General features: G+C 39.9%; 1 protein-coding gene across 4 annotated transcripts in view; it reads left to right on the top strand.

Annotated features, from left to right (window-relative positions):
* The window catches only part of RTN1 (reticulon 1), a 390,244-nt gene that overhangs the window by 214,231 nt on the left and 162,751 nt on the right, over positions 1-13,262 (top strand). For all 4 annotated transcript variants that reach the window (XM_064374904.1, XM_064374905.1, XM_012462413.2 and 1 more), the window contains exon 2: positions 11,237-12,010. In XM_064374904.1, the coding sequence (XP_064230974.1) occupies positions 11,237-12,010 (774 nt within the window). The remainder of the gene's footprint in view (positions 1-11,236; positions 12,011-13,262) is intronic.

Below are 13,262 nucleotides of genomic sequence, written 5' to 3'. Positions count from 1 at the left end.
TATATTTTATATTGAGTATATATAATATATATAAATATATATTTATATGTTTATATGTTTATATATATTTATATAATATATTTATATATATTATATATAATATATATTTATATAAATATATATATTTATATGTTTATATATAAATTATATAAATATATATATTATATATATATATTTCAAATATTTAAAAAATTTGCATTTTTATATTCCAAGGTCATATTTCTTCTTCCATGCAAAGTGTTTATTTATATTCTCTATTTTTTTTAATGGAGCAATAGTCTCTTTATTCCTGATTTCTGGGAACTCTTTATATATTAGGGGGATTACCCCTTATGTGCTGTATTGTTTTTTAATTATTTGTTGAGGTGTCTGTTTTTACTAATAGATGAAGACAAAACTGGGACTAAAGTCTGGAAGCAACAGTGAGGTATTTTGGGGTTCAATTTTAAAAATAATAATGAGCCCTTAATGTCATGTATGACTTTCACTGCTTTGATTCTACTACCTCATTTAGTCTTCACAATAATTCTATGAAGTGGCTACTATTATAAACAGATGAGACAGAGGTACAAATCTATTAGGTAATCTGTCCAGGGTCACATGGGTCACACAGCTAGTAAATGGGGGAGTCAGTATTCAAAGCCATGCATTTGAACCCAGGACCCAGGCTGTTAATTACAACATTTCCTAAGTGTGCAGAGCAAGCAATTAGATCACATTAATGGAAATATTTAAAATAAAATTGGGAGATGGGTAGTTCTGAGTCTTGTGGATAAGATCCTAAGATTGAAAAGGCCTTGCATTAGATGACCTGAAGAAACTCAATCCTTCTTTGTTTTTTTTCTGATAATGCCATGCTGGACCAAAAAGATGAATCAGGACATATGATGTCCCATATGGGATCTGCCTGCTCCCATTATAATCCATCAGCAGATACTGCAACCCACCTAGCATCACTTCTACTGCACCCAGGGGCACCTGAACTTCTATTTACAGTGATTTTGTAGTAGAATTTGGGGACACACTAGGTTACTAAGCCTATGTATATATGAGAATGTCCTTCATTTTGGTGCTTTGCACATAGTAAGCATTCAGTAAATTTTTTTTTCATTGAATTAACACATGATTGATGGTAAAGCTTATTCTAAAAGTTCTTGAATGTGACTCAATCAAATGGCAACATAGAGGTAATAATCTAGTCAGTAATTGCTTTGCATAGACTGTGCAAGGATATGAAGATGTATATGACATGTTTCTTAACAAGTATATAGAAAAACACAATTGACAACTAAGGCAGGAAAGCTAATGAGTCCCAAATGAATGGTCATGGCCCTTGGAGTGGAGATGAGGAAAACATTGGGGAGTAGGGTAACATGAAGAAACTTCCTAGAGGAGGCAAAACTTCACCAGAGATGTTACTTGAATTTGGGAAGAGCAAAGGAGCCTTTCAATTGAGGAGAAGGGCTTGAGCAGAGGCACAGAAGTATAAAATCTTATGGTATGTTTGTGGGCATGAGCAGGTGTGTTTTTTTGTGCAGTCTCAGAAATAAAACCTTAAAGGCAGGCTGGGACCCTGCTGAAGAGGATCCTGAATTCTAAGCCAAGGGATGGGCAAAGATGGTCACAGAAGGCTTTGAAATGGAGAAGTGACATGGTAATAGTGGTGTTTTGGGGAGATAAATATGTCAGCCATGTGTAGAGTAGTGCAGAGTGAGAAGAGGTGAGGCTGGAAGCTGGAAAACACTTAGGAAACCATCACGGTACTCCTGAGAGAAGTTGTTAAGTGTCTTTCTAGGGAAATAGCCAGGGAATGGAAAGAAATCTATAAAAAGAATTACGGGTGATTCCAAATATATGACATTTTGGACTAGGCAAAACTGTGGAGACAGTAGAAGGATTGGTGGTTGCTGGGGTTAGGAAGGAGGAAGAGATGAATAGTCAGAACAGAGGAATTTGGGAGAAGTGAAAATATTCGATATAATACTATAATGGTGTATATGTGTCATTATATTTTGTTCAAACCCAGAGGATGTATGCCACCAAGAGCAAACCTTAATGTAAACTACAGACTTTGAGTGATGATATGTTATTGTAGATTCACCAGTTTTAACAAATATACCGTGCATCTTGGTCAGTTTGAGCTGCTATAACAATACACCATAAACTAGATGGCTTATAAGCAGCAAACATTTACTTACAGTTTTGGAGTCCAGAAAGTCCAAGATCAAGACACTAGTAGATTCAGTGTCAAGTGAGGGCCCACTTTCTGGTTCATAGATGGCACCTCCTCTCTGCATCCTTAAATGGTGGAAGAGAAAAAGGCACTCCCTTGGGCCTTTTTTATAAGGGATTTAATCCCATTCATGAGGGCTCTGTATTAGTCCATTTTCACACTACTAATAAAGACATACCAAAGACTGATCATTTATAAAGGAAAGAGGTTTAATTGACTCACAGTTCCAAATGGCTGGGAAGGGCTCAAAATCATGGTGGAAGATGAGGGGAGAGCAAAAGGATGTCTTATGTGGCAGCAGCCAGCAAAGAGAGAATGAGGACCAAGTGAAAGGCATTTCCCCTTATGTTGGGAAAAGCAGCAAAGGAGAAAGGACTTACAGAGTGCTTACATAAAGTGGTTATGAGTAACAAATAAGGAACAACAAACTGTGGAAGGCTGCGGGAGGCCTCTGAGGAGGAAGGCCTCTCCATGCCTCATGTTCCAGTGCAGAGTGACCTAGTCTCTGTTACCATAAACATTGTGCTCAAGGATATAAAACCCCTTCATAGCACTATGACATAGCCAGACTTGTAGGCTCCTTGTAAGGCCTGTGTTCCACCAGCTGCACGTAGATAATAAGCTAAAGATAACCACATGTTCTTGTTTTGTGAAACTCCCAAACCACCACTGTTATCAATCCTTAGAATGATACACCAGTTCTGGCTCACTGATTCACTTCCAGTTCACTGATTCACTCCACCATCACTCCACCCCTACCCTGTAGATCAAAGTGATTATAATCAATAAATAGTGTGGATGATCAGAGTTCGGGGCCTTCACTGCCTCTAGTAATGAGTGATGGCCCCCTGGTCCCATTGTCTCTCTTAATCTGTCTTTTTCTTATTCCTTTGTCACCATTGAACTCGGGGTACCATGGGTGATGTAGGGCCGACTCCCTACATTCTGGTGCCCAACATGGGGCTCATGGATCCCTACATTCTGGCTCCCAATGTGTGGGCTCATGGATTCCCTACATTCTGGTGCCCAACATGGGGCTCATGGATCCCTACATTCTGGCATCCAATGTGTGGGGTTCATGGATCCCTACAGCCTTATAAAACCATCAGATCTCATGAGACTTATTCACTACCATTAAAATGGTATGGAGGAAACTGCCTCTGTGATTTAATTATCTTCCACCAGATCCTTCCCAAACACATGGGAAATGGGAGCTACAATTCAAGATGAGATTTGGGTGGGGACACAACCAAACCATATCAAGCTCCTCCCTCGTGATCTCCTCACCTCCCAAAGGTCCCATCTCCTAATACTATCATCTTTGGGGTCAGGATTTTAACACAGGAATTTTGAGGGAACACAAACATTCAGACCACAGCAGCATGTGTGGACGCAGGGGCATATGGAAAATCTCTGTGCCTTCCTTGCAGTCAATTTTGCTGTGAACTTAACTCTGCTCAAAAAATAAGAATAAAGTATTTTTTAAAAAGAAAGGGCTGGGTGCAGTGGCTCATGCTTATAGTTCCAGGTACCTGGGAGACTGAGGTGGGAGAATTGCTTGAACCCAGGAGGTTGAGGCTGCAGGAGCCATGATGTTACCACTGCATTCCAGCCTGGGCAACAGAGATCAAAAAGAAAAAAAATTATAGGGACTGGCTAGCTAATTCTACATATGGGGAGAGAGTAAAAGAGCTGTAAAAGTGCAAACAAATTTATAGTACACATTTTTTTGCTATTATCCATGTTATACATAGCATTGAGGGAATCTGACCAAGAACAATTATTTTTCTCTTTGGAAATCAGAGAGCAAATTCTATCAGCAAATGACAAATAGAAAGATGTTTGGGGATAGCCCTTGTTTTTGTTCCAAAGGCAATCATTTACATAATAGAGGTAACTTAGAGCTCTCTCTGTATTGGAAACATTAGGAATAGAATATATTTAAATTAGTTGGGTGAATTAGAAGATAATGGTGGTGGTTGCATAACTATGAATATACAAAAACTACTGAATTGTACATTTTAAAAGTGAATTTTATGGTATATGAATTACATATCAATATAACTATTCTTCAAAACAACAAAGGAATGTCTATAGGATTTTAGGCACCTTTTCTTAAGATATAAGTAAATTATAAATAAGTATTTACCTCCACCCTTTCCCTAAAAAAGATTGTTTCTCAAAGAAGACCACAGAATCACATTTCCATCTTTAGGTAGCAGGCCAAAACAAACAAAATCCAAAACATGCTTCCAAGCTTATCAGAATTTTCACCATAATTTCCTCTCAGTGCTTTGCAACTTTATGCTTTTCAGGGCACTACTGAGGACTCAGAAGAAGATCTAGACCCTGGTCTGTAGCTAAAGCAATTTTTTTTTACTTTAAGTGAATTTTTTGCTTAAGTGAAAACATCCTAGGCAATGCGAATCTTGGCTCTTCATAGAGAAAAGAACAACTTGCTGAATCATTTATATTATACATTGATTTTGCAAAACCAAAAGCTAAATCTTCATTATTCTGGCAGACAAGGTTTAAGTAAGGCAGTGAGTTGGGGAAAGAGTAGTTACTTATATTCTTAAACCCCCAAACATGTCATCAGCTTTGGCTTAGTCTTTTGCTAGAGAATGCAGGCTCTTTTTCTTTTTTAACTCTCTTCACTAACCATACAGATAAAACTGATTAAAAATGAGTGTACCTGGATTTCTCAGTAGCCATTTGTCATGTTAAATCACAGGCCACTTAATTTGAGGAGAATGTTTTCTAGGTGACATAGAGGTTCCTGAAATCTCTCTGGCATATTCATCCCTCATGGAGGACTCTGTTGTCAAATGTGTCACAGCCTCCAGACTGTGGGCCTGCTGATTTCATAGCACTTAGAAAAGATGAGTGAGAGTGTTCAGGGAAAAAGCCTTCCAGCCTAACCTCTGTGCAGGCTGCTGCTATCCATCACATAGGCAGCCTCAGGGCAGGGGATTCTGGGAAAGGTGAATGCAAATTTGCTTTTGGTCATTGATTCTGGCTTTTAATTCTTGAATTTTAATATACACCTCTCTCCCCACTGTCATTACAGTTTTTTATTATGCCCACACTTTAAAAAAAAAGTTTATCAATTTAATAGGACTAATATCCCCTATACCTGTTAATATTGGCTCTATTCAAACAATAATTGGTTCTCTAATTCCAGGGAGAAGGGTAAGTGAGATGTTTGTCTAATAAAGCATTTCTATCTCTGTTCTCAGAAAACCTTTTGGTATAATTTGTTACTTTTTTTTATTTCTGGCATTCTCTATATCTCCATTTCAGTGCAGTAAGAAGAGAGTTACAGAGTTTTGGAAGTACCACCTTAAATCATAGGCATCTTATCTCAACCCTAGCGAGTCAGAATAGGCTCTGTCCATAGGAAGAAGGCTCATCTGTAGGCAATAAACCCTCTCATTTCTTTTTTGTCTATAGTTTGGTGAATTTCAGCTTTTTGTGCTCAGGTCAGTCATTATCACAGTCATGACAGAATCTATGTCCATTCAAAGTACATAATGAACCGCCACCTGCTTGCAGAGCTGTGAAGACAGCATGGCCTTGCACTCTGGGGACTTAGCATCTAAGGCAGACAGACCCCAGAAAGCATGGGTGTGGACTGGATACATGAAACTTCTTCTGGCCCAATCTACTATGAGAGGATGTCATTAGAGATAAAGGAAGAAACTAACTAACAGATGGTAATATGTTTGAGATGACTAGTGTTCTCCCTCCAAAATAGAGATAATAAGAAAATCAACAACTCTCACTTATTGAATGTGTACGATGTATTAGACAAAGATCTAAGGGCTTTCTCTCATTTAGTCCTCCTAGCAGCCCAATAAGGTGGGAATTATTATTGCTTTATCTTAAAGATGAATAAACTGAGGCTCTAAGATGCTAACTTGCCCAACATCTCAAACTGTTAGTTAGTGATAGAGCCAGAATACAAACTCCCTAAGCTATGGTTCACCAACTGAATGAACTCCATTCTGTGAGGATGAGTCAGTGTTAAGAACTATTAATAGAATTTTAGGATTAAAACTTTTCCTTGAGAAAAGTAAAATCATTTTCAGCAAGTCATCGTTGTCATCCTATCTTTTAGTGTTGCCAGAGCATTTTTAAAATATAATAAAACATCTACCTGTTATGAGATTACTGAATATGTCTGCCACATGATGAGTGTTTCTGACCTCTACATCAGTAGACTAAAAAGCCTCATTTTTATCAGCACATATTGGGATTTAATGGCAATAGTTTCAGCTTCTTTTTATCCTTCTCCTACTTAGCTTTTGACTAGAAATAGTAGCCTGTGAATCCTTCAGTTTTTATTATAAGTACTTTTTTGAAGTTATTGTAGATTGGAAATTTGAAAACCAATGCCATTTTAAATGCATCCAGGTAACTGAATTTGCTGTGTCCTCCCAGAGCAGCCACCTCCCAAGAGGGCTTCTGAAGGTTAACACAGCAACTCTCAAGGTACATCTACCTCTGTGTGAATTAGGCTTCTAGATGGTCCAGGAAACAGCTGCAGAGAAATATTTGAGGAAATCAAATATTCCACAGAATTCTTGGTTATGTGGTAATTTCTAGTCTAGACAAGGCAACTTTATTTAGTGGATTTGTATTTAACAATATGGCAATGTGAGTTCCTACCTGGGGCAAATGGCTTGGCTCTCTCAGTTCCCACATCTGCCAGCTCTGCAGGAAGTGCTGACAAGAATTAATTGGCTTTCCTGAGCCTTCAGGCTCCGTTCTGCTTCTCAGTTCCAACAACCCCCACAGGACTCTGCTCCAACATAATTTACTGTCTAGGAGGACTTTCTGTTTACAAGAGTTCTAACTGATAGGCACCATATCATGTGAATATATTTTTAAATTCATTAAGTTAGAACCTTGAGAATTTTTCAGGGTATTTAGCTCAGGTTTTTAAAATGGGACATAACTACATTCAAAGTATTTGAATTATTCTTTGTTTTTATAATGATTCTAATACGGTCCCATCTAAAATGTGTGAAAAAAGTTTTGAAAATAAAATGTGTGATTTACACAAATAACTTTGTTCCTCTTCTCTTCCTCTAGCTGGCAGTATTTTTAGAGTGTGGTAAAGGGGTCCTTCCAATTTCATACTGGTTTTTCTGAGCAAGACAGAGATGGTAGGGTAGAAATAGGACTTCTTCCCGATTGTTGATTCTATTTATAGCCTCTCTAATAATATTTTATTTATAGAATAATATAAATGTCATCTAGATTCTGTTCCCTCAATTATTACCATACATCTGGGAAGCCCCTGTTCTCAGAGGCATCACCTTTGGGGAAATTATATTGATTCTATTACACAGGAAAGGAGTAAGTAAAAAGGAAGTTGTGTCACACTACAGTGGTAGCCAATTAGTATAAAAATCATGGAAAGTTGGAAGGGAATTCTGCAGTTATCTCATCCAACTTTCTACAAAGTACTAGTTTCTGTCTAGACAAACACTGGGTGTCTCTCTGCCTAAGTGTCTACCATGATCAGAATACACTTGTTCTGAGGTGCAGCTCTATTTCATTGTTGGATAACTCAGATTTTTAGACTGGTTTTCGCATGACAGATTTACAATGTCCTCTTTGTAATTTGCATTAATTAGTCATAGTTTGTTCTCAGTAGCTCCACAAAATAAACCCACTCATTAATTGATTGATCAGTCCATTTATTTATATTCATTTTGAATTGGATGCTTACAATATACAATATAGTGTGCCAGGCATAAGCATCAAACTCCAGGAGCTGACAGGTTAGAAGAAGGTAACAAGGACATATATAAGCTGTATGTCATATATGCTATATGAGCAGTATAAACTCAGTGCTATGAGAATGAAGAAGGATAGGATCGGGTCCTGCAGGCATTGGTCAGTGCTGTAATCTGAATGTTTAGATTACAATTCATATGTTGAAATCCTAAACCAAAAGGCAATGATATTTGAAGGTGAGGCCTTTGGGAGGTGATTAAGCCATGAGGGCAGAGCTCTCATATATGGGATTAGTGACCTTATAAAAGTGGCCCCAGAGAGAATTCCCTCACCCTTTCCACCATGTGAGGTTACAGATGGCCATGTAGGAAACAAGATGTAGCAAAAAGATGGCCATGTAGAAAGTGGGCCCTCACCAGACACTGAATCCACTGGCAGCTTGATCTTGAACTTCCCAGCCTCCAGAATAAATTTCTGTGTTTATAATCTACACAGTTTACAATCTTTTTGTTGAAACAGCCTAAATGGACTGATAGTCAGCAAATTCTTCATGGAGACAGTGACATTTAAAGCTTCTTATGTTTAATGGCTTGATGCTGAAGGGCAGAGACTTGGATGTGGAGGTTGGAAGGATCCAACGTTGAAGAAGTATTGTAATTTATATTAGTTGGGCTTAGAAATTGAATTGGAGAGTAGAAGACAGGACTAGAAAAGCTGGTCAAGTGAATGTGACACTGTGAAGGGCTTTTTATGCCTGGAGTGGAGGGTGAGAGGAATGGTGGCAACAGAGCTGTGACCAGGTAGAATTCACGTCGTCTCAAATGCCAGGCTGCAGAATCTAAGGATTATCTAGCAAGGCAGGGCAGAGCCCAGGGGCTGGGCGCTAAGCAAGTGACACTTGTGTTTAGTGAGATAACCCTGGTGGCAGGAGACAGTGGGCTAGAGGGATATGCAGCATGTCAGGGATGAGTAATAAGGGTCAGGAGCCCTGTGGTGGCCTCTGTAGTGGGGGAATTGAATAAGAGTTGGATAATGACTGAGACACAGCTTTGGAAACGAAATGAAGCACTTACTATTTCTTCTCCAGGTTCCCTTTCTCACTTCCCACCTCTCCAGACTATTTATATATATGGACAAACCCCTCCTCTCCTTACTTTCTGGTGAATATTTACGTATTAACACCTGCAAGTGGTTCCAAAGAACTGGTAGAGAATCCTAGGATCCAAATATCTGTAGTGAAATATCTATCTCAGGTTGATTCCCCTGCCTCCAGTGAGGTCTACATATAAGCTGAACCCATATAATGAAAGAAACTTAAGAATTCTTCAGGATAAAGGTGTGTGCACACCCAGGGATTTAAATTTAATAGTTTTTTCTTTGGTGTCTATCTATGCTCAGGCAATAAGGACAATCCTTATTGTTATTCCTTTATAACTATTATTCCTTTTGTTATTGAGCTTTTTTGTTCTAACTTGAAAAGAGGGGCTGCCATATATAGGTTTGAACTGGTCTATTGCTCACAAAATTAAGTCACTTGCTAAATGAAGTATCCTTAGCAATTTTGGGGAATCTTCTAGCCTGTCTTCTCACACAAGACTGATATTTGTTCTTAATTCTAAACTTCAAAATTACTTTCCTTGGCCAGGTGAGGTGGCTTGTGCCTGTAATCCCAGCACTTTTGGGAGGCCAAGGCAAGAGGATCACTTGAGCCCAGGAGTTCAAGACAGGCTTGGACAACATAATGAGACCACATCTCTGCAAAAACATGAAAACAAAATTAGCCAGGCATAGCATGCCTGTAGTCCCAGCCACTTGGGTGGGTGAAGTAGATGTATCATTTGAGCCCTGTAGGTTGAGGCTGCAGTGAACCAAGATCATGTCACTGCACTCCAACCTGGGCGACAGAGCAAGACTCTGTCTCAAAAAAAAAAAAAAAACCCACGTGTGTGTGTGTGTGTGTGTGTGTGTGTGTGTGTATGTGTGTCTGGGTGTGATGGCTTAATGCCTGTAATCCCAGCAGTTTGGAAGGCCATGGTGGGAGGATCACCTGAGGTCAGGAGTTAGAGAACAGCTGGCCAACATAGCAAAACCCTATCTCCACTAAAAATACAAAAATTAGCTGGGTGTGGTGGCACATGCCTGTGATCTCAGCTACTCAGGAGGCTGAGGCAAGAGGATTGCTTGAACCTAGGAAGCTGAGGTTTCTGTGAGCCAAGATTGTCCCATTGCACTTCAGCCTGGGTGACAGAATGAAACTCTGCCCCTCTTCCAAAAAAATCACCTTCCCTTATTTTGCAAATATTTATTGACTACCTACTATTCATCAGGCTCTGTTTTAGCGCCTGTCATTGGTCAGTGTCCTTATGGAGCTTACATAGCAAGAGGAGATAATCAATGCATAATAAATATAATGTTAATTATACAGTATATAAGAAGGAGAAAAAGCAGAGGAGGGTAGAGGAGAATAGGATTGTGAGGAGTGGGGAGGGGAAGGCAAGTTGCAATTTTACCGTTAGCACCACCAGTGGAATGAAGGAATTCCCAGTGGGTTACTTGGAATATCACTGGATGGCAATGAATGGGCAGTAGGGGAGTAAAAGAGGAGGAAAACAAAGCGAGGGAGAACACTGAAGAAATAAATAGAGAAACACATCAATTGGGTGATGCCACTTTGGGATGGGGTCCAAAGCTAGGAGTCCCTTTCTCTGAGGACCTTACAAAAGAGACTAGATGGATCAGGAGTCCATGAACAAAAGGGCTGGACAAGTGGGTCCTTTGAGCCTCCTCCCAGCCATTGAATCTCCAAGAACAGCTCCTGTACCCAGTCAGCTATCCTATTGTTGCAGTTACAGTCCTGAGGTAGCCTTATTTCCACCTCTACTTAAAGAGTGGTTAATACTTTCAATACAAAGAGGGTTTCTTTTTAAAATACTAAGATCAAGTCACTGTGTGTTGAGGCAGTAGATGTTGAAAATAAATTTCCTAGTATTATAGGATCTGTCCCCAACTTATCTGGTCCTGGCAGTTTATGTGAGCCTCTGGGGTCTGTTACTAGAAAAATACCAGAACTGTGGACTGTCAGGGAGACAAGGAAGTTTAACATGCTGGTGCTCCGAGGGAGCTCTGAGGGAACTCTGAGGTCTTGAGGGGAAAGGATGTCGTATCTCCACCAGGCAGGGGTGGGTGGTGGCTTAGACAGGAGAGAGAGCTGAGGCCAAGCACCCACTCACTGTCTGCTGCTGCTTTGATTCATAGGTGTGGCAGGTGCTTCCGGTGCCATGGACCACACGTTCTCAACAACATCCAAAGATGAGGAAGGATCGTGTTACACATCTCTGATTTCTGACATTGGCTACCCACATCAGGAGGATTCTACATATTTCACTGGAATTCTTCAGAAGGAAAATGGCCACGTCACCTTTTCAGAAAGCCCTGAGGAGTTGGGTACACCTGGCTCCTCCTTGCCAGATGTACCTGGGATAGAGTCTCATAGCTTATTTAGTTCTGATTCTGGAATAGAGATGACTCCTGCAGAGTCCACTGAAGTGAATAAGATCTTAGCAGATCCCCTGGACCAGATGAAAGGAGAGGCCTATAAATACATTGACATAACCAGACCTGAGGAGGTGAAGCACCAAGAACAACGTCATCCCGAGTTGGACGACAAAGACTTGGACTTTAAGAATAAGGACACTGACATCTCAACAAAACCTGAAGGGGTCCGTGAACCTAACAACCCAGCTCCTGTGGAGGGAAATATCATCAAGGACCATTTATGTGAAGAATCCACATTTACTCCATACATAGATGATCTCTCTGAAGAACAGCACAGGGCTCCTCAGATCACCACCCCTGTCAAAATCACACTGACGGAGATAGAACCTTCTGTTGAAACCACTACCCAAGAGAAGACCCCTGAGAAGCAAGATATATGTTTAAAGCCAAGTCCTGACACAGTCCCCACTGTCACCGTCTCGGAGCCTGAAGATGACAGCCCAGGATCTATCACCCCTCCGTCTTCCGGAACAGGTAGATGCCCCGTTATTGCTTGACTTAGGAAAACCCAGCATATGGAAATCTCAATCTCTAAAACACATATTAAGGAATGACTATTTTCATTCAACATACTTCACTGTATGGGCCCCTTAAATTTCATTTAGTTTAACTAAATAATATTCAACATTTTCAATCTGTTGCCAATTGTACAAAGGTTGCAATCTGGGATTTCTCTTAAAGTCCTATCAGGTTTTCTTTGTAAATTTTTTTTTTCTTTATTTGAGGGGAGATATTAAGATGACATACTGGAAACATTAAAATCCTCATGCAGCCCTACTGTCCAGAGGAGACAATGCGGTACTGCCTGCTTCTCAGCTTTCTGCTGGGATGTTGTCTCAGTCTGTTTTGTGTTGCTTATAACACCTGACATCAGGTAATTTATAAGAAACACAATTTATTTCTTCACAGTTCTGGAAGCTGAGAAGTCCAAGGTCAAAGGGGCGCATCTGACTTGCAAGTGGGGACTCTCTGAAGCGTCTCAAGTAGATGCTGGGTATCACATGGTGAGGGGGCTGAGCATGCTAACATGCTATGCTCAGGTCTCTCTTCTTCTTCTTATAAAGCCACAAGTCCCATTTCCATGATAATCCATTAATCCATTAACTCTTTAATACATTAATCCATTAGTACATTCATGAAGGTAGAACCTTCATAGTCCAATAGACCATAGCCTCTCAAAGGCTCCACCTCTCAATACTCCCACACTGGGTATTAAGTTTAAACATGAGTTTTGGAAGGGACATTCAAACTATAGCACAGGTCTCTTGGAGACATTATGAGCAAAGCATGTTGACTGTTCTCTCTAGACTGCCTTAAGCACCTTGGCATTTAACATTCCTGGCATGAGCTCTAAGTCTGTACACTTAAGGGAAAGGAAAAGGTGGACTTCTGGATCTTTTAGGGGTAGCACAGACAGGGAGAGGAAACTTAAAGTGAACTCCTCCCTTCCCCTTTCAATATCAACACTGTCATTTTATATCTAGTTTATTGAAGTTCCACATATAATTTTATTTTTGAAACCAAAAGATGTACTTCACTAAAATTTTTAAGTTTGGACTTCATTAGACTATGGTCTTTTTCAATTTGAACATTCTCCTACTGTGACTCAAGGCAAGATATTAAACAGCACTCATACACATTCTCTCAAACACAAAGCAGGCCTCTTACACCCCCGGCTAAAGGCCAGAGAGGCAGCAGGAAACTCCTTACCCCACCCTGTGCCACC

The sequence above is a fragment of the Aotus nancymaae genome, unplaced genomic scaffold (assembly GCF_030222135.1).
Source record: "Aotus nancymaae isolate 86718 unplaced genomic scaffold, 86718_ANA_hifiasm-v0.15.2.pri h1tg000011l, whole genome shotgun sequence".
Taxonomy (NCBI): Eukaryota; Metazoa; Chordata; class Mammalia; order Primates; family Aotidae; genus Aotus; species Aotus nancymaae.
The sequence above is the reverse complement of the archived record's forward strand: the minus strand, read 5'-3'. Positions and strand labels throughout refer to the sequence as shown.